Genomic DNA, 22321 nt, shown 5'->3' on the forward strand with positions numbered 1-22321 from the left:
ATCTTTTCCTCCAGTTCACAAACCAAAAGAGAGAGATGGGATATATATATATACATATATTCCACAATATCATCTCTCAAGATCTTAATATGCATTTTTTTTGTCCCAGAGCCACAGCAGCAGTTTGATTGCAGTGTTACCTCCCCGATGGTTCATTTAGAAATGGATTGGAAAAAAGTTGCAGGCAGTATGAGTCATAAAGTTTAATCTTTTCCATGCACCATTTAACATGCTGAAATTCAAAGAAATGCTTTTAGAGTGAGGGCACAAATGACTCTATATTTGGGTGTGCAAGAAAACACAATTTTACAATTTAACAGCATTTACAACATGCTTCCTCTCCAGTTGTGATCTGATGCTCTTGACGTCATTCACTGACTGGACCATACCGGTCTTCTCAAGTCACTTGGAATGAAACAGACCTGCTAATGACATTGCTGTACTGATGCACTATATAGGTTAATTATTTCTCAGTACTGTGGCTGTTGTGTGCACAAATCACAACATTTGGTGTTTGTTTTTTGTTTTTTTAATCCAAAGGACCTTTGGGTGTTACATGGCATTTCATCAATTAAGGCGCTTATTGTCAGAGTCTGTTTGTCAAGGTAACTGATGGCTTGTTTTTGATATGTCACTGAGTTATTTATAATGTTACTGGCAATAATGTCAAAGGAAAATTGCAAAAAATGATATGGGGTGCAGCATTTAAAGAAAACCACAATAAAAGTTAAAGCATTTACAATCCAGAAAAGACTGCATGTAAAAACTGAACTGGACACAGTACTGCTGTTGGCATTCGTACTTCTACAACTGCTACTATTACTACTATTATTAGCTGTTACTGAGACTTAGGAATAATTACATTCTGGTGGCACACTACAGCATTGATAAGATAAAATGGATCACTAAATGTTTCAGTAATTTTAAGATTCACTATTATCTGAGCTTATATGACTGCCATCAAAAGATGATTGACAATTTGGCTGAAATATGCCATAGTGTGTTTTATTTAGTGCTAAGACACAGCACTTCACCAAATAGACATGCACACTACACACTAGCAAGACTAACAAGACTGTTTCCTCTCACATTTATTAGATTTTTATATTTCAAATGACACTGAAAAAAATGAAATACTCAGTGTTAAAAATTGTCCCCACGTCTGTCACCCGAACCACATTGCCATAGTTTCCTACAGACCCGACAACGGCTGATGATGCTTTCTAGAGAAGCTTCCTTCACTGTCTGAGGAACAGGTATACTGTAGGGGAGAACAAAACACACACAGACACAATGTTAAACATCCAGTTGTAAATCGTAGTATGATTATGTAGTGGAGTTGTGGATTACAGATGTGTAATGGCCTGGTTTAAAGTAATATGTAAAAAGGGTTCGTTTACGATGATTTATCAAAATCAAGAAAAGTTTTTGAAAAAAAAAATTTGATATGATGAAAAATAAATGATTTTTGGGGAGAAATGGGCAAATATCAGTAGTATTCAGTTTCTCCTTCAGAATTAGATTTGTTGCAGGGTGGATAAGGATCTGAAACAGCATTGATATCAAAAATTGAATGTTTGGGGGTTAGCAGCTGTTAATGTAGGAAATGATGACATAACCTTATATGTAATTGATTTGAATTCGATCTGTGCATGAAGACAAACCCAATTACATGCATGTACCACTGTTTAAACAGAGAAGTGAATAGCTTACCTGAATATGTTCCTGGGGACGAGGGACGCCAGCCAGTAGCTATAGGAGTCAGGGTAGTAGTTACATGTTCCCTTGTCGTGACATTCAATGAAGGGAACTTGGCGGAAACTTTCCAGACATGAGCCAGGAGAAACAAGAGGCTGGGAGGAGCCCTCTGCTCCAGCACCTGTTTGCTAAAAGGCCAAAGGAAGACAATTACTTGAAAAATGGCATATGAGAAAATCCAGGGATTTGTAGGGGTAATAAACAAGGGTTTCCTTACCATGATGAATGAGTATCCAGTCCATAGGGATTCCCAACCTTGGGGACACTGAGGTGTCAGAGTTGTCTGGCTGTGGACAGCTATGACATTGGAGGTGATTTCACACACTGAGCACCTAAACCACACATTCATACACCTAAATTAATATTGTCCCAAGTCATGTTATATAGTAAGAAAACCTCTGTTTGTATATCAAACTAAACAGAACCAAATTTAGAACCAAATTTACATTTCAATTAACAGAAAATGTATTCTAATTTGTATTTACTTAGGAAATATTCAGTAATATATATGAGTCTGTGCATCCTGTGTATGCACTCCACCTGCTGATGTAGGAGGCAAGCCTATCCCCTGTGATGGCAGTCATGTTCGGGAGCATAGGAGTGTCAGTGGACAACCAGTATGAATAGTCATTACGAGAAGCATAGCGACAGTTAGTTTGTGTGTCACAGAACAGGAAGGGCATGGTGGAGAAACGGGGGAGGCAGCTTCCCGTGGTGCCTGCGAGACAGTTTTAAGTGTTAGAACAATGTCATAAAATGACTCAAGCAAAGACATACGTTTTTATGATGCAGATTCAACATGGTATGCTTCCATGGTCTTACCAAGGTCCTGCCCATGAGCTCTCTCATTTCCATTGATGAAGAGGAGGGAGTAGCCAGAGTAGATTAGGGTGGAGCCATGAGGGCAGTCAGGGACACGGATGCTCTGACTGTGTCTAGCTATCAGAAAAGTGTCAACATAACCGGGACAACCTCCACCTGGCAGCCCCGGAGAACCCTTGCGGCCTGGGTCTCCAGGTCTACCTTCTGGACCTGCAAAATAAACACATCATCAATGATGTACAATGTATCGAGTGATAATATCTGAGGTCTGAATTTTGTTTGAGGATTTTTCTGGGGGGTTGGGGGTGTACTACAGTCTTGTCACTGCTAATTCACTGTCAGACTGAGGTATGTGTTTTAAACATGATATCCATTTCCAGCAAGGAACCTCACTGAAATGATATAACACAAGGCTCATGCTTTCACTAAATCCCTCACTGGCTTCCCACCCATACTCACAAATGCATTTAATGTAAGCTACTCCACAACTCATGTGCCCCATGATGTGGCAATATAATACAGAAAGGCATATTCAAATTCATATTAAACAGGTATCCACATTTGTACATCTACACACACAAACACATCTTTCAGCCCACACATGTACAAGTACATGCACATACCTGGCAACCCTGCTGCTCCTTTATCACCTTTGTGGCCAGTAAATCCAGGCAGGCCCAGTGGGCTGGGACCACGCACTCCCTTGATACCTAGCTGTCCTGGGACAGAAAGAACCACTGTCACATTGTGCAAAGGAGACCAGCTTTGTGGAAGTGGCAACACTTGCAAATACTGTACATTACACAACTCCACAGCATATGATTTTAATAACAAAAGATAATAACAAAGAGATCTTAACAAAAGATAAATTATCTATTTAGCAAACAGACATTAAGATATACATCAGCTGCATTAAGGTATTTAACTGACAAAATTAGGTGCAATATCCTTGGCTTTGAAGAGTGTGAGAAACTGGAACTAATTAGCAGTAGCACATTTTAAAATCATAGTGCATAGCTTGAACTGAGATTTTAAACCTTGACAGCCTGGTGGTCCTGATGGTCCAGTGCTCCCTGGGGCTCCTCGATTGCCAGGGGGACCAGGTAACCCAGGAGGTCCTGGTCCATATATGGCCTTGCCAAATGTTCGTTCACCTTTGACTCCTGCAGGGGCAGGGAAGGAATAATCACGAAATTAAATTAAATGTATATTATCTTTGGGTTTATGGAATGTCTAGAGACTGTAAATGTCAATAGCACTAGACAAGTTGTCTAAATGGTGATAAATCTGGAAGGTATTAACAGGGCTCATTGTTATTCCTGGTTAAGACAGACTTTTGCCGCACCAGGTTGTCCAGGAAAACCTCTGGCTCCAGGTGGACCACATGGGCCTGAGATGTATCCAGGGTCTCCCTTTTCACCTAAGGTACACAGTTCATAAATAGATTGCATATAAATTACCTTGTCTTCACACCCTGTTTCATAAATTCCATCTCATACTGTATGACAGAAAATAAAAGTGGAATTAATCCTCATAAATCTTATTTTCCTCTGTCCCCTTTGTTCTCTCTTCCATTTGTATTTCATCCCAGTTGTAGGAACATAAATCAATCGTGGACCATTAGTCTTCTGTAGCGACAGATCTGCCTTTGTCTGGGGAGGAATTCAAAGAGAGCACCTAATCTATTTGTTAAAGTTGAAATGATAGATTACCAGGGGGCCCTTGGAATCCAGGAGGACCAGAATCACCTCTTGGCCCTGGGCCTCCAGGTCTGCCTCTTACACCCTGGGGAGGCAAATGAAACAATAAAAGGTCAAAGATTAGACTTTTAGTACTGTAGTGAGATTTTCAAGACACAGCATTAAAGGTATCAGATGTGATGTAGCTATGGGGATGCTTGAAAGTATTTTCATGTGGCACAATCTACTGAGAGAAAAGCCTTTTTGACAAGCATTTGTCAAGTAATCGTCAAAAAATAAATGTTGGCATCACTTACAGGTGGTCCTTGGGGGCCTGGATCTCCTGGGGGTCCACTAGATCCTGGACTTCCTGTAAGACCTAGGTTCCCTCTGTCTCCCTTGAAACCAGGCACAGCGAGACCTGGAGGGCCAGGTGGGCCAGGACAGCCTACATATACAGTAGGGAGGACAGAGAGTGAAAATTGCTGAGAGTCATTTTACTTTAATGAAAGTACAGATGTGACTACATCAGTTTCTCATTCTACGTCCCTTTTTAATACTTATCCTTTAGTGTTGTACAATATGTAATGAGCTAAAGAGTTCTGAGATTGTGTCTTGATGTATTGTTACTTTTACAAAAAAGGTATGTGAGAGAAGGACATCCTCACCTGGTCTACCAGCAGTGCCAGGATAACCACGGTCTCCTTTTAACCCAGGAACACATGCCCCGTCTCTTCCTGGTAGCCCCCTAGGACCACTAATCCCAGGTGGACCTGGAAATCCTTTGTCTCCTGTTGGTCCAGGACTTGCTGTAACAGAGAAGCCAGGGGGACCAGGGTTCCCAGGGGGGCCTACAATACACAAAGAATAGTCCGCTGATGTTAACAAAAAAAGTACAAATCACTAAGAATACAATTTTGTACTGTACTTCTGAAGAGTGAATCTCTATGTCATCATCTATGTCTTTATGATCACATTTCATTTCATTATTTCATTATTATTCATTTTTGTCACATCACATTGATGTATCTAGCGGTGAACTGGAGTTACAAATGAATAGGTGGCATGTCACATTCACCTTCTAGAAAATTAATGCAAGCATTCATGAGAATAACTGTAGTCACAGTAGTGGCCAACACAGTACATAATAGTGCTTAAAACTCATGTACAGATATATTGATATTATAAGAATAATTTAAAAAATGAAGTACCTCTCTAGGATTACGTTTGATAATGCTTTAAGGAAATATACATTGAACCAATCCCATTATTTGACCTTTAATATGTGGCATGTACTGTTTTAATATCTGGTGAGTACTGCAAATGAGGCCTAAATGGGATCTAAAAACCCCAGACCCCCCAAGGTTCACCAAGGCTGCTTTTCTGGACTGCTCCCAAGTTTGAGAAAAGCTTTTGCCGGCTGCACAGAAAATTAGAAAGCAAGGTAAACCCCTTGGGCTCTAAAAGCCTTTTCAGAAAAAGTGTGAAACTAAAAATGTGTCATCAAAACAAAGGAGACAAGTTTGATGTTTGAAAGGTCAAAAAGGATGGTGTCATTTACCTGTGACTCACCTGGTTGACCTGTGTCACCACGTCTTCCAGGGGTCCCTCCAATTATGACTATAGAGGAGAGATGGAAGGATAGATGAGGTCTGGTTACAGCTAATACTGTAGGTACTGAATGTATTGTTGGCTATTAAAGAGAGAAATGTTCAATAACTGTTCAGAAAGAAAATGCTAATTAACAATACTTAGTGATTTGTAATATGCAGGATGTGCACGAGCAGAGCTATATAGGACTTTTATATGGATTAGTGTCCCCTTACTAGTGTCCCCTTTCTGCCCTGGCGGTCCAGGGATCCCGTCCCGGCCCTGGCTGCCTTTGGGACCCGGGTAACCACCGACACCCCTTGGACCTCGGTCACCTGAGGTAAACAGATATGAAAAAGTAAGGCTCAAGTTAAACTTAAAATGAAGTACAAATAAAGTATAACAGTGAAAAGTACAATACTTGACCAAAAATATGTTGTCCATTGATTTGGTGATTATTATTATTTTTTTTCATATTATTTTAAAGGACTTTGCCTGGTGGTCCATTAGGTCCTGTGTGTCCTTTTATTCCTGGAGGTCCATCTGAACCTTTAGGCCCTGCAATGCCTGATAAACCTGGAGCAGTCAAGTGGGGACAGTATTAGGGTAGAGAGGTAAATGAAGTGTAAGTAAAAAGGTACAAGTGATCAAAAAATACTGAATTTTCAAATCAGCAATAAAAACCATTATATCCAACAGGTCCTGGGTATCCTCTGGTTCCTTGGGTTCCTTTTAGACCTATTTGTCCACTGAGACCAGGTTCTCCTTTCTGACCCTTCATCAAGTCAGTTTGGCTTGCTCCTGGTTCACCCTGAGGACAGGAAGAGGAATGAAGCAAAAAGAGAGAGAAATCATCATTATTCTGCTCTGCTGCGTCAGTCACAAAGATGTTTTAGATCAGGCATCACTACCTTTTGTCCTGCTGGCCCAGGAGGTCCATATCCAGAGTAGTTTGGTTCTCCTTTAATTCCTTTGTAACCAGTTGGACCTGGTGCACCATCTGGACCTGGCCTTCCAGTGATTCCTTGATCTCCTTTTACTCCTTTTAGGCCTGAATACCATATTTTAAAATTATATTGAGACCCTTACTGACCATGAAACAACATGTTTGGTCGTAAAGGTCTATTTGTATTATTATTGTATTTTAACTTCAGGCTTGTTGTGTTGACACACTAAGTGTGTAGACTACTTGAGGTCTTACCTGGAGGTCCTCTGACTCCTGGGTCACCTAGGGCTCCAGCAGGTCCTTGACTTCCTTTGGAGAACAGTAGTCCATCAATACCTGGATCACCTGGAGGACCTGGACACCGATAGGCACACAGCACAAGTACAGGTTTGAAAACTGTTGATATAGCCAGACTGGTTTGGTGAACCAAAACATGAAAAAAATTATTGTACAAATGTGAAACCAATTTCAAACCTCTTTGTCCAGGACCCCCTACTGGTCCCTCTTTCCCGCTCTGCCCTTTTGGTCCAGTACTTCCAGTATCTCCAGGAAGACCAGCAAGACCAGGTTGACCTTATAAAGTACAGTTAGAGTTGGAACATCATCACCATTTCATTTCATTAATTATATCATATAGTATAAAATTAAGATTTCACAAGCACTCTGGAAATGTTCTGTATTACCAAAATCAAACTTTTATTATTTACTTCACAATAAACCTTACATTTTGTGTAACAACTCTATCTTACAGTGAGTGGTTGTGGAACTATATTCTTATGATAAGAGTTTACTGTGAAGCTTACCTGAAGCTCCAGGTTCTCCAGGGAGCCCAATAATGTGTACTGATGATGAGGTACCTGGAGGACCTCTGGGACCTGGGTCTCCATTTACTCCTGGTGGACCCCGCGAACCTCTGGCTCCGTCTGGGCCAGGGGAACCTGAGAGGACAATAGTCATGGGGACATTATGTCCACCTTAACTGTGAACCACATACAATATACAAATACAATGAATCACCAACAATGGATAGAGGTACAAAGCTCCAAACTGTATCAGATATAAGACTTTGCAACTTTGTTAATTTATGTGTTTGTTAAATGTGTTTAATTGATACATAGTGATTTCCTTGTCCATGAATGTGTGTGTTTGTCTTTGTGTGTTACCTATTTGGCCTGGTGGTCCTATAATTCCAGGCAGTCCTTCTGGTCCATATCCTGGCAACCCATCTGGCCCAGGATCTCCTCTTAGTCCTGAAAAAATCCAAGTGGAATATTTAAAGGCCAGTTATACAGTTCCATAACTGGTTTTGATGATGTGGCTGATTGGTGTAGAATATAAAGTTGTTTAAAAAGTTGAAAACTGACTTCACATCTATCACATAGTGAAGAATTAAATATCGTCAAATGAGTGTAGTGGCTTGTCAGAGAAACAACAACACACCTGGTTGACCAGGTATGCTGTTTTGTCCAGTGATCCCTTTTTTTCCAGGAACCCCTGGTGAACCCGGCACCGATGGACCCAGGAGACCAGGCTCACCAGGGGGGCCAGGACGACCAAACCCTGGCAAACCTGGATTCCCCTTCTCCCCAAGCAAGCCATTAGGTCCTGGGAGAAGGGAGAGAGACAGACAGAACTAAATGGAAGTGGGGAACAGAGGAAAATATGGTGGAAAGGGAATGGTGAAGCATTTATTCATTAAATGAAGAAACTCTTTAAATTTGTTGAACAGTGTTTTAAAAGAAATTAGAGTTGACATTTAATCTACTTTTGTCTTTCACCTTTCAACTGTGAATGTCCTTCTGGAGTTGATGGTTAAATACATCATATGAATTAAACATACACTGACCTGGATGTCCTGGATAACCCTCTGGTCCTGGCGGTCCCGCTGGTCCAGGCAAACCTTTACATGAATCCTTGCTACCAGGTAGTCCTGGGGGCCCTACAGAACCTTTACTTCCTGTATATATCATAGAATAATCCGGTAAATAAATGAATATATGTTTATTTGATTACTGCAAATGTCCTTATTATGTAATTTTGGTGAATGAATACCTTTCTCTCCTGAAGAACCAGGGTTGCCAATTAGCCCTGGGTTCCCAGGATGACCAGGGATCCCAGGATCTCCAACAGGTCCCTGAGTTCCATCTTCTCCCGAAGACCCTGGGAGGCCTGGGGGGCCAGGGCGTCCAGTGCCACCATCACCCTGATAATGAAATATATACAGACTATTACTGATTTATTAATATTCACACATTCCCTTGTGCTTTCAGGCATTGTTGTACTGCTGTGCTATGCTAGTGCTATGATGGAGACTAATATCTGCATAGAAATCAGTTGGAGTTACTAGCAGTTTCTAAGTGAACTAGCTGCAAACCGTAGCACCATATTAGCTGTATTGAGACAGTGTCATCAATCAAGCAAAAAAGCTTGTCAAACTATTCCTTTATGATTGATCCCTCACTGTTTAATTTCCCACCCCAACCTAAATTACATCATATTAAGACAGTAATGAAACCAACCAAGTTTTCCTTTTCTTTATCTTTATCTGCATTACACAATGTAAAGCCCAGAATTAGAAGTTAAAACTGGATACATTATCTTTTATTTTGCTTTCATATGATGGCCAATGAAGTATGATATATACTATTATGTAAATCTCTACTGCTGCATAGCAAATTTTGTTTGTGTCCCTGACCTTAAGTCCTGGAGGACCAGGAGGGCCTTGTATACCTCGCTGACCAGGCAAGCCTCTACCTGGAAAACCTGGGATACCTGGCTGCCCTTTGTCACCTGAACAACACACATACAGTGAAAAAATGAATGATACATTAATGACACTTTAGGTGCTCCTCTTTCTCTTAAGGAGAAGTAACTTCAACTGTAATACTGATAACACACCTATCTATGGGTTACACAAAAATGTGGCCTTGTTTGCTTGAAATCAAAAGCATATGGACTACCTTTTGGTCCCTGGATCGCATGCCTTCCAGGCACATCACCTCTTTCTCCTTTCTGTCCTGGAGAACCTGGTGCTCCTAGGATACCTGGCGGTCCTTGATAACCTGGATGTTTGCTGATATGTATGAGAGATCCATCCATCCATCCATCCATCCATCCATCCATCCATCCATCCATCACCATCACCATCATACATGCTTACCTGGGCTTCCGGGTGGGCCAGGAAGCCCTTTAAATCCTTGTGGTCCAGGAGGTCCTTTGCTGTGGATGTGGCTAGATTCACCTTTCTGGCCTACCAATGAAGGAGAGAGGAAATAAAGATCATACGCTGATGTCAGTCTTTTTCTCTTTCTGCCTACTTCTTTAGCATTTAGTATTAGTATAAATGTCTTCGTCAAATTGTATGTTTATCAGTATGTGTCTTTACCTGGAATTCCAGGCAGTCCTGGCAAGCCAGGTACCCCAATATCTCCCTTACTTCCTGGAGGTCCAGCAGGCCCATGTCCTGCTGGCCCAGGAGGGCCAACTGGTCCTGGTATGCCTAAAGGCCCTGGTGGACCTGGAAAACCACGGTCTCCCTCCACACCAGGGAATGGATACTAGAAAGGTGGACAGAAAACTGTCAGGAACTTTGAAGCACCATACTGTGCCACATAGCAAAGGCTGAGTTGTTACTGTAAATACAAGTCAGTCAAAAACCTTCTCACCGAATCCCCTGGAGGGCCTTGATTGCCTTTGGGACCTGGTGACCCATGAGACCCAGGGAAGCCATCTGCACCAGGCTTGCCGGGCTTTCCTGGATGTCCTATCCGTCCCTTTATCCCTGGGGTGTTGTAGGAATGTGAGTCTCCCTTTTGTCCTGGAGGGCCTGGATATCCTGTTGTACCAACAGGACCCTTCAGAGAATAATGATTGTTTACAAGTGTTTGCAAAAAACAAACAAATAAGTAACACTTTGGTAATAAGAAACACTTTCTTACTGGTATTCCAGGTAAACCTCTGGGTCCTGAGTAGCCAGGGTCACCTTTGGCACCTGGTCCTTGATTGTAACCTGAAAGGAAACACACAGCATGTCCATTTAAGTGTTACATTTCTTTTTCTCACCATCATTACCAGTAATTGAAAATGCATTTTAATGTAGGACAGAGTTTGGTAGAAACTGTGTATAGTGTATGGTTTTACCAGGGATGCCAGGTGGACCAGGGGGACCTGGTGGTCCTGGACCAATACACTCATAACAGGGTTCCCCCTTCTGTCCTGAACAGAGAGTAAACATTTTTATTTCACAGTATTATGTATTCCTAGTTATAACTTTTTCTCTTTTCACTCTTTCCAGACTGTTAAAAGGACTTGTAACTAAAGTGGTAGAATATTAGAGGGCTCCATAAATTGCCAAAGTCTTATTGATTACTGAGAGTTAGCAGGTCAGCGAAGATGCCAAACCAATGTAAAACAATGAAATGGTAACTATTCACATAGGAATAACATTTATTTTCCCACCTTTCATTCCAAATGTCCCATTATATCCAATATCTCCAGGGACACCCTTCACACCCTTCATTCCTGGGAGACCTTTGATAATCCTGTTCACTAGAAGCAACACAAACAACAAATTTAATTGGTTTATTAATTACCAATACTGCCACATTTATATCGTTGGTGCATTTCTTGGTATTTCAGAAATTCAAATGATCAAGTCATCATCTGACAAATGTATCTGCCATACATTGCAACTCTAACAGTTTGAATTAGAGTCCAGCCTCAGACACTGGTACATGGGTATCACCACCTTTTTTTCAACTCTCTTGTTAAACACAAAAGGCCTGGCATGAAATGAAATATCTGCTATAAAAGAGTTTTTGTAAGACCACAGACAGAACAATTCATCCTGCAACTCCACAGGTCACTGAAGTCTCAGATAATGAAGGAGGAGAGGTGTTGTTATGTGGCTGACTAGGCTTATCTTGACTGACTGAACAAAAGCATGTAAATTTCAGTGTTTTGAAATGTTAAAATGAGCAACAAAGCCAATACAGTTTTATACATACCCCATTATTTTCTTGTCAAAAAAAGTTTTCATGCATGTCATGTCAAAAAATGCACTAAATAAATAGTACTGTAACATGCCTTGATTATGACACTTTTTCCGTTGCATTAAGCTAATGTTTATGTGCATCACTGTAAAGGAATTGTAGACATTTTATCTCTACATAATAGAAAAGAGAAGAAAGCAAGCGAGCTCTGAGAAAATATCCAATGATATAAATACTCCCTGCTGACCAATGTAAGAAAAAAAGATCCACAGAGGGACCATATAAAAGTAGTATTAATGCCTCTCCTAGTGGTTACAAGCCCCCTTTAGCCTGTAGCTTATCTAGTAACTGCCCCCTGTAAGCTTACTATAACATGATAGAAGCCAATAGAGTAAAAGACATAAAGAGGAAATGTTCAAATAAGTGTAAATACATAGTACTATCACCTATGGAAGAAGTTTTTAGAAGGAAGACATTTACACCTACTTCTGTCCTCTGGAGGTCCAGGTGGGCCCGGTTCCCCTGGAGGCCCTTGATTACCAGGATCCCCATCTAGACCTGGGACTCCAGGATAAAAATAACCAGGCTCCCCAGGTTCCCCTTTGGGACCTGGATAGCCAGTGGGACCTCGTGGGCCTGGCACATAACTCACAGAGGCATGGCCTGTGTAATGTAAAGTGAGAGTCTGTGACTAATATATTTAGACAACACAAAAGTGTCTTTATTCTTTACCTTTTAAAGGCAACTTAATTTTACCTATCTATCTAGTTAGCTATGCCCACCTGGAGGTCCATCAGATCCAGGAAACCCCACGACACCTGAGAAGAGAATAGTAACTTGTGTTATTTTGATATTTGCAAGACTGATTACTTTACAGAGCTATAACCACCGCTACTACAACAACAACAGAATTTGTTTCAGCTCAATTATGGCAGACACTGACTTTAGCCTTCATTGTATTTCTCTTTCATCTCACTGTCTGTCAGTTATTGATCTACCTCGACGCCCAGGAAGCCCAGGTGGACCAGTGAGACCAGGATCTCCTTGGTATCCTTTGAGAGGCTCAGGTCCAAATATCTGCAAATATATAGAGAAATAATGGTGGGACAGCAGGAGTAGTTATAGTCACACACTTAGAATACACAAGATAATTTCTCATTGGCTTGCATAACACTGAAAATAGCATTGCAATCAGAGGTACTAAGACAAAAATGATTATAAACTCACATCTCCAGGTGGACCAGGTGGACCTCTACTTCCCTTTTCTCCCTAAAGTTAGAGTTTACAAACAAAGCATAAAACAAAGCATATCAACTCACCAGAAGATTGCATATTGTTTTTGGCACTAACAGATCACTAACCGTTCCTCCTGGTGTACCTGGATATCCTGGATCCCCTCTGGGGCCAGGCTGTCCCTAAAGACATTGTATTCAAAAGCCACACAATAAGAATATGCAAACACACACACACACACACACACAATAACATAATGACTGCACATTGCATACACACTTGTAGCACAGTAGAACAATACCCTATATCCAGATTGTCCAGGATCACCTTCCTTCCCTGGATTTCCCTGTAAAGACAATTAAGAGCAACAGTGAGGATTCAATAGGTCCTGCTTTCTATTAAGAGAATAATCTACCAAGGGCCTCTGGCATACTTAAATTTTTTTTCCAATTAAAAAGTTCAGTTTCCAATCAATTGTAGAGATTGAGGAGAGGCCCAAAGATGTGCACCTCAAAAGCAGTGCCTCTGTTCAGGTTTATGTCACAAACCCTTACTGTTTAATCCCTGTTTAAAAGCGAGGGACATGGCACACAACTGCACTGGCTTGCCAAAGCTCAGATTTTTAAATTCTCAGACATGTTGGGTGGCTTTGATGCACTGATTCCTAAAAAATATCACATCTAAGGAAGTCAGATAGACTGCAGCTATGGTTTACATTGGCCCTTTAAGCCTCTCTGAATGTAAATTCCACAGCATTCCACAGCAATCTCACCTGTATCCACCAGTGTGGAATCAGGTGAGATTTTACCCAAGTGCTTGGACTCAACCCTTTCTCTCATTTCAGAGCAGACTCCCTAGTATAGTGGTAAAACTGTGCACTTAATCTTGGAGGCAATTTTCTAGTGACAGAGTCTTGATGGAATGATGTATATAGATCAATGATAAGTTTTTTTCCTCTCTTTCCTTTCCTTCTCCTGTTTAATGGCAAATAACATTGAGTTGAATGTTGCATCACTGCCCCCTGCTGTTCATTCTTTCTCTTGAACGATTCCTAAGTTGTTATTGCTACCCAAAGTGATGTGGTAAAAAAAAAACTTTTTGGAAGGAGAAAAATATGGTGCAATGGTCAAAATAACACAGCAAAGTTTTGCTGGGTGACATCACTGCATTTTATATTTTTGCATAATCAGACAAGGAGACTCAAAAGTGAGGGTCAAGGGAAGAAATGGGAGTTGTTGTCTTACTTCTGGGCCCTGCTGTCCTTTGACTCCCTTTGGTCCTTTGGTGTAAGCAAGAGGCATAATATCTCCCTGAGAACCAAGCACAGGAATCAACAAAAGAAATGTATAATAGTAACCTGGCAGAAAAAGTACCAGGTAGTGGCAGCTTTGGAGATTTACAAAATCAAAAAAGGATATGTGAACAGTATAATTCCAGATCAAATCACCAGTGCAATTAGTGTGAATTTTAACAAGAAACTTACAGGTTCGCCCCTGCAGCCTTTTTCTCCTACATGCCCTTCATCTCCTTTTAGACCCTGAATAAGAAATAAACCTCATGATACAGAATAGCTCTGTAGTTGTAATGACAACATTTGCCTGGCAGTGTGTGCAAGGTATTTAAATAGCTACTGGCCACACTGTCATACAATTTTCTATGGACATTCATTGTCCCCAGAAGATGAATCCCAATATTTTTTGATGACCACATAACCTTTCCTCTAGCGCAACCATCAGGCCACAATTTCCACTTCTGCACAAGAAATATCAAATTATAATGTCCTGTACTGGTAATTGCAGGTGAGGATACCAACTATCATTACCACGAAAAGTCTCTTTTAACTGATCTTTTCTTTTTTTCTCTTTTTATTTTTACTGAGAGAAAATGCAGTTCTTGATCAGCCCAGGTTTTGAACCTTGATACTGTGTAAAAGTCTGCTGCTCAATCAGCCACTGCAAAATTTGGAAACTGTTCCAGGGAAGTGTGATACCACTGGGCTTATGTTTAATTTTGATGTGTGAAACTACAAGCATGGTGTGAAATGTGTTGCCCCAGGTGCACCAGCTCTGCCTCAAATGAATTTGGCACTGTCATTTATGGAAGTGGCAACCTACCAAAAATTCTGAAAAGCTGATTAACAGTAAATCCAACATGTAATGTATTTTACAGTACTGCACCATGCAGCACGCACCAATACAAAAAGTGTAACTTTTTATTTGTTTCAATGCAGCCATAATATTGCATTACTATTGTTCTCATACATACAGGAAACACCACTCTGTAGAATATTTAATTGTTACAGTGATCTGACCTCAATGTTTAACGCAAGACTCTCTGTTAAAAACTCCTTAATCCGACCCGGTGGTCCCGGTGGTCCTGGTGGTCCTGTTCTACCCTACATCAAACAAATTGAGATCATCCTCAATCAGAAATAGAACACAATTCATGCAGAAATAAAGGATATGGTGCAATTTCAAGCTAAATGTCACTGAGTATATAGAATGAGTATAAAAATAAAGAACTTACCTTTGGTCCACGAGGTCCTGGGATACCACTTAGGCCTTCTTGACCCTGTAGAATAGGAAAACATTTGCAACTTGTTTGTGTATGTATTACCAGGCCTCCCAGTCTTTCTCAAACATTCTTTTTGTTTGCTTTTTTCTCACAGTTTTGTCAAGGTCAGTTCCCACATTTACCATCCTTGCTGCTTGCAACTCCAGCCAATGGGAAAAGAATGTTGTGTCCCTCCTCTGATACTAAAATGCTGCCTGACTGATAAACAAGTGTTGTGGCTAGCCAGCAGAAGTCAACTAAAGCAACAGCCAAGAAATGTTTACACTTTCCCAGGTGGTGTGAACGCTGCCAGTTATGATAACTGGATAACCAGGTCAACATAAAAACCCTGCAGCTGTGGTTTTCAAGTGGTTTTGCTCTATGCCACCTGGTAAGTGTTCACATTCAAAGGTATAAGCTGTCAAATACAGTACATACACTCATATCCAACAGAATATTCATAAGCAATACCTTAGGTCCTGGACGCCCAGGACGGCCAGGAAATCCCTGTTCATAAAGAAGACAGACAGCAACATCAAGCACTGCATAATATATATATATATATATATATATATATATATATATATAGTGCTAAAAGTGCAAAACAACAAAACAACTCACAACAGACCCTCTTGGTCCAGGATCACCAAATGGTCCAGTCTCTCCAGTGATACCTGGAGCTCCCTGGAATTCAAGTCAAGCCGACTCATTGAAAGTGTTTTTAACTATCTTGAAGAATATTGTACAAACAAAAACATGATTACAAAAACAGTCTCAATTGTTACCGGCTCTCCGTCCCTCCCAGGTCGCCCTGGTTGCCCTGGTGGTGACACCCAAGATTCACCCTGTGAAATGGAAGTAATCTTAACATTTGAGTTTTTAAAATTGCTGAATTTAGGGTTGAAATACCTGATTGTTGCAGGTATGCAGTAATACTACATGGAAGATGTAATAATGCTTAACAGTTACATTTGGAAATGTAGTTCTCAGGTTCAGCTGTGTAGGCTTCATCACTCATCTTTATGTATCTGTGCACTTGACATGTATGCATGTGCTCAGAATCACAATGACCCCATTCAATATCTTGGGGGGTTGCCTCATTGAATCGACCACATAAACCCTACTTCTCATTCACTACATCTCCAGCAACTGTAGTGGAATAGCAGGATCAATATTTAAAGGGTTTTAGCTATGTTCATAGAACAAGGGTTACAAATGACAACCTATTTCACATAGGCTTTGCCTTCTAAAGGGTTTCAACAAGTTTAAGGGGGAAAGCCACTTAAAAGCATCCATCACCATGACACAGACATGACAACACAGAACTAGAAATGTAAGTGGCCACAAGTGGATTCTCATGCAGTAATGTCTCACGCTACTAGCAAACTGAGGAATTTCATTGCAAACTAACTGACTTACAGCGAGAGCAGGCACTTGCGCATGTGTTTTGCCACATGGCCTTCATGATGGCCTTTTACCCAGGAAATTACTGAGTTAACAAAGTGTCTGTCAGGTCTACCATGGTGATGAACCTGCACCTAGACTAAACATGTGGAGTGGTTTCTGCCTTTGTATACAGTGGATGCAGGTGTGGGAAATATCTCACATCCATTGTTTTCTTTATATTTTAAGGACTGCAGGTGGTAGCCCAGTCAAAAGTCAATCTGTCCACTTGCCTTAGAACACCACTACTAGAGAAACTGTAATAGATGCAAATGCTTTCTCACTGTGACTAGCAAGTGCTGACATCTATCCATCACAGCTTCCAGTCTGTCCAAGCTAGGCAGATATCGTTAGCTGGGGTTACAGTCAAAGCTGAAAAGCTACACAACTGCCTTAACTAAGACTTATTTTGGCCACAATAAGGGCAGGTCATACAAATTATCTACCAATGGATGCATAAAGATGACTGGCTCTATAGATAGAGATAGTCTTTAGATCCACACCTTAGGGCAAATATGATGGAAAATCATCATGATCTCAACATTGACAATACACACAAAAACCTACGTTCTAATGCTGTTGGGAGGTACTCTTAATGCTAGTATTCTTGTGCATGCAAATACACATAAACTTTTCTTAGTGTTATTTGTCCTGAGAAGTAGCTTTGAGACATAATACATTTCTGTTGTAGATAAAAGTGTAGGAACTTGACAGAAGGATAAAAACAAAGAAAATCTTTATACAAGTTATTGGTCTCACATGGACTAAGTACAAAATGAGCTTTGGGAGCTTGGGGAGGCAGAGGGGGCACCTGCTACTGCAGTGTCATGTTATTTATTTCCTGCTAATAAATGTCTTAAAAGGCAGTGGTTGCTTAGCAGTTCTGCAGTCTCACCCTTCCTATATACAAAAAGCACTTAATAATGAGCTGTTGGTGGTAAAGTATACATTTTATTACCTTCAGTCCAGGCAGACCAGGTGGACCCTGTAAAGAAAAGACAAAGGTGACGCAAGTTTTGAACAATTCAATTCAATTATGAATGCTATAAAATATGTTTATGAAAGGCATAGAAGAATACTGTATTTGGTTACAACATGATAAACTGTTGATTTTGTTTCTTACTGGATATCCATCAACTCCAGTGACCCCAGGAATACCAGGAGGTCCATCTTCTCCCTAAAAGAGGATAGTGTGTTCAAAACATGCAAAGGTTCATGCATCACAAACACTTTTAAGCATGAATACATTTGTTTAAGAGAAAAAAAAGTGAGATTGAAGAGCTCTGCACTCTCTTTATAATATAATTTCTTGTAAAACTATCTCAGATCCCATGGTAAATATGTAATATTTTCTTACATCAGTTCCATTGCATCCTGGGACCCCTGGGGGGCCTGGAGGCCCTTGTAAACCTGGGATACCCTGAAAGAGAAAATCAGCAGAAGTTACAGGCATATATTAAAATATGCAGGAACATGCACTTTCACAATACATAAATCAGATGATGAACAGAATAACACAAATGTATAAGAGAGTAAGACACCTCACCGGTAAACCATGAGTCCCAGCAAACCCATCTTTGCCTTCAGGTCCCTGTAATGACAGTAACAAATCAAGTATACTTTTTAAAGGGCAGAATAGTTACCTGGTCTATCACAATGTTTGCATGTTGTCTATGCACATACATACACTTATTACTCACAAGTCCATTCAAGCATAACTCAATTTTTACTTTCTGAGACAAAATAGAATAAACACCCAACAAACATACAAGCTTGGATAGCACAGTTATATTACCGGATCACCTCTTGGTCCCACAGGTCCATCGGGCCCAGTGTTGCCCTGTCAAAGACAGCAACCTATAATTAATCTTAGTGACCTGGTGTGATGCAGTATAAGCACAACAAAATGTAAGAGCAAAGGAGTCACTGGAGCTAGGCTGAAAGTCTACCTTTGGTCCCATAGGCCCAGCATGACCATCTGATCCTGGACGTCCCTCTGGGCCTGGGGGGCCTTGAACTCCTGGAAAACCTTTGTCTCCCTGTGTGCAAGTGTGTGTGTGTATGAGAGAGAGAAAATGAGACAAGGGGACTGATAGTTCAAAATGTGAAAATAAAGAACAATATAGATGTACAGAGTAAATAGTTATTGAAGAATTTAGATTTCTCTTAATGTTTGTTAAAATACTACTGTACACTCAAATACCACTATGAGATTGGTGCTTAATAAATCACATACCTGCTGCTTAATAACATACCACTGCATGTCACCAGTGAAGGTCAATGTCCATGTAAAATTATTTTGATTTACAGATATAAAAGCAATGTTTTCTGTGATTTTCAGCTGATGGGAAATGTAAGCTTGTTTACTCCTGTGTTTCCAAATATTACTGCTGTGAACAAACTTGTATGTGTAGTCATATGTATTGACATATACCTTGATACATGCAAACAGACTCATTTATTCAACTTGATTGGACATGCATTTTAAATGGATAGATTTAAAATGTCCCTATTGCATTTGCATACTTTGTTGGCTAGTTCATGCAAGCCTGAAATATTAGTCAGCACTGTAATTAATGGAATGTATACAGTCATAGCATTTTTTTTATTTTATTTTATTTATTTATTTTTGACCATTGCTGAGTCTGAACTGTGTTACATGTTATGTTACGCCTGTGCCTTTCCAACTATGACAAATGTCTGCTGTTAATTCTTTCTAATAATTATGGGCGATGAAGTGATATATTTGGTTTCATTAATATAATAAGATAAATATTTGTGATAGCTAGAGAGAAATGTCCATGACAGCTACTAGGGCATCATCAGACAGGATAATATAGTCGCATCAAAGAATTTATACATTGCATTACAAAAAACACTGAGTGTGTGCTCTCATACTACTTAAGATTGTAGTGCTTCAGGCTCAAATGCAGCACATGAGTACATATGTAATTGTAACCAGAAAAATAAAAATGATTTTGTACAAATTTGTTCAAAGAGAAATAGTTTAAAAATAGCAGTCATTTATATTAAACCCCAGCACTGATGAATTTGATTTACACAGATACACAATAGATGATCCACCTACCCTGCTGCCTTTTACTCCTTCACAGCACCTTGATTTTCCACTGCACACACACTAAAAAGAAATTGCATATTGTGTTACATATTGTGTGAATGGAAGAAAATTTCCAATAAATTTGATAATATTTTGATTTAGACTGCAGAGATTCTTAATGTTTTGTGTCATGCCCATTTACAGTCTATGGTCAGGTTTCACCACTGTGAAACAATTCTTCTTTTTTTTTTTTTTTATAAACCGTTAACCATTTTGTGGAAACCTGTATCAAAACTAGTCAAGTTGAACATGAACTGCTTGAGTCATTTCACCTGAATCTTGGAAGCTGTCACTAGCATGAAATCACTTTCATTTTCTCTCAATCAGTCAGCTTCTCTTCCCTTCATCATTTTTCTCACCACTGTCATGTGGACCCTCATCCTTAATGGCTGCATGTCCATCCCATAAGCTGGGAAACCACTACAGCAACTGAGGGGAGTCTGCTGATTGGAGTGATTCAAATTGTTGCAATTTTTACAAACATTATGTTGATCGATAATCTGTAATTTGCACAGTGACTAGAGTTCACTTTGGGAGGATTTATGGAAGCAATTTGCCTAAATAACATCTATAATTCTCCAGCATTAGATGGCCAACACCTCCTGCATTTCTGTTCAGCACCATGGCTTTTAATTCGAAGGTTGTAAACATTACTGCTTATCAGCAGACAAAAAGGTTCATGGAAGCTAAAAGACTAATTCACCTAAGCCTTGTGGAGATCCAGCCATAAACCAAAGCTCCCTGCTCCTGGACCAAAATGGTGGAACACTGGGTCTGATACTACTTGTCTTATACCCTAATATTGGCTCATTTAACAGAGGCCTTATTGTTGTAATTAATTACATCTCTCTGTGCACATGAAATGATGATTAAGCATGAAATCAATTGGACATTATTATCTTCATGTTATAAGGCAGGAGATGCTTTTTATTGCCACAGCTGTAACAGCGACTGGGCTATAACACCAAGAAAATGTAGATTTAATCATCATTTGTGACCTTTAGGAATAATAACTGATACTCCATCATTTTATAATTAGTTTCTTCCACTGAATCTAGTGATGTACACAGGAGATCTTTATAGAAACAGAACTCACACTTGGCAAATAATTTTGCTGCTTGCATTTCTTGTATGCATTAGGAAACTTTATAAACAAATCAAGTTGGATCTCCCTTATTTTTTGTAACAGATATTTAAGGTTTTGTCCTTTCATCCTTAACCTCCTTCGAAAGCCTAAATATCTTCAGTGCAATTTGTTTTATTTTCCAGTATCTTTCAACTCTCCCTCTTTCACATCCCATCCTTTTTCCATAGCCTCCCATGAACAGGCCCACCAACATGGCCCACTGCAACATACTGTACACACTTAGCTAAATTAGCAAACAGTCTACAAACAGACTCATCTTTTCAGGATACAAGATGTTTGCAGTTACAAACAGACCACAGTGTTGTATATCAAAGTCAGTGAAGAATGAATGATGCTCACATTATATACAATAGGAAATACATAGGGGACATAGTGTTATTCTTCCATAAATAGTGATTTAGTGGATTTTTGGGCATATTTCCTATAGTTTACAGGTCAAAAGAAAACTTTTACATTGGCTGTTGGTGTTAAATCTGCCATGATATAAGATCAGTGGAAAAGAAGCAGATAGTACTGCAGTGCAATGTAGTTCCCTCTTGAAAAAGCTCACCAATCAACCACTGTAGCTCAGCTACTAACTCAGCCTCTTAATTCTACTTTTAAAGAAATAACAGGCCACACAGTAGGATCGCGAAAGCATCAAAAATAAGTCCCATGCATGTACACTACCTGTGCAGGTGGGAGTGCGTGCTGCTGGCTAAATGAAATAAAATTTCTCTACAATGTTCTGTCAGTAATGAAAAAAGAAAGAAACATCTTACATTTTTGGCACCAGTACCCATCAGCATCACAGCAAACAGGATCATAAGAAATATGAGCACTGGCCCTCCCATGGCTTTTTCTTGCTCCGGTTAAATCAAAAGCTCAGGAGTAAAAGATGCAGACATGCCAGAAGTGATGAGTATCTTTTTGAGCATCCTCCTCAGCAACCAGCCTTCACAAGTACACTAAATCACCGCTGTTCTGCAAGTGAAGTTAGGTCATTGCTGCCTAGACAGACAGGACAGCCCAGAGAAGCTGTTTAACCTGATCCTGAGGGGG

The 22321-nt window shown here is 40.1% G+C and overlaps 1 protein-coding gene across 2 annotated transcripts; it reads right to left on the bottom strand.

Moving 5' to 3' along the window:
• Positions 1-77: 77 nt before the first annotated feature.
• LOC108883501 (collagen alpha-5(IV) chain) lies at positions 78-22266 on the bottom strand. Of its 2 annotated transcripts, none has more exons than XM_018676713.2 (52): positions 22042-22266; positions 20104-20154; positions 18965-19054; positions 18811-18855; positions 18562-18606; positions 18373-18435; positions 18139-18192; positions 17974-18000; positions 16358-16417; positions 16194-16256; positions 16044-16079; positions 15546-15590; positions 15331-15414; positions 14503-14556; positions 14264-14329; positions 13321-13365; positions 13148-13201; positions 13014-13055; positions 12785-12863; positions 12569-12604; positions 12273-12449; positions 11254-11343; positions 10936-11010; positions 10734-10804; positions 10461-10649; positions 10181-10352; positions 9956-10045; positions 9756-9857; positions 9491-9585; positions 8848-8998; positions 8642-8752; positions 8236-8400; positions 7959-8045; positions 7599-7733; positions 7270-7368; positions 7051-7149; positions 6761-6900; positions 6534-6660; positions 6345-6425; positions 6086-6184; positions 5832-5879; positions 4928-5110; positions 4577-4707; positions 4293-4365; positions 3926-4000; positions 3618-3743; positions 3204-3299; positions 2581-2790; positions 2299-2476; positions 1976-2090; positions 1714-1886; positions 78-1261 (listed from the first exon to the last, which is right to left on the bottom strand). In XM_018676713.2, the coding sequence occupies exons 1-52, from the start codon at positions 22111-22113 to the stop codon at positions 1144-1146; spliced, it is 4992 nt and encodes a 1663-aa protein (XP_018532229.1). In that variant the 5' UTR covers positions 22114-22266; the 3' UTR covers positions 78-1143. The 2 variants fall into 2 exon arrangements, 1 of the variants encoding a protein (XP_018532229.1); XR_001960936.2 differs by having other exon boundaries at positions 1123-1261; positions 1976-2055.
• Between the last annotated feature and the right edge of the window lie 55 nt (positions 22267-22321).

The sequence above is a fragment of the Lates calcarifer genome, linkage group LG4 (assembly GCF_001640805.2).
Source record: "Lates calcarifer isolate ASB-BC8 linkage group LG4, TLL_Latcal_v3, whole genome shotgun sequence".
In the NCBI taxonomy this organism is placed as follows: domain Eukaryota; kingdom Metazoa; phylum Chordata; class Actinopteri; family Centropomidae; genus Lates; species Lates calcarifer.

Bases quoted from the DNA above. Each gene is read 5' to 3' on its own strand.
- LOC108883501 (XM_018676713.2), bottom strand. From the start codon at position 22,113: ATGGGAGGGCCAGTGCTCATATTTCTTATGATCCTGTTTGCTGTGATG. The intron at 16,418-17,973 runs GTAATAAAATGT...TCCATTTCACAG, and splicing joins CTGGTCTGCCTGGACTGAAG to GGTGAATCTTGGGTGTCACC. The intron at 14,330-14,502 runs GTAAGTTTCTTG...CTTGGTTCTCAG, and splicing joins AAGGCTGCAGGGGCGAACCT to GGAGATATTATGCCTCTTGC.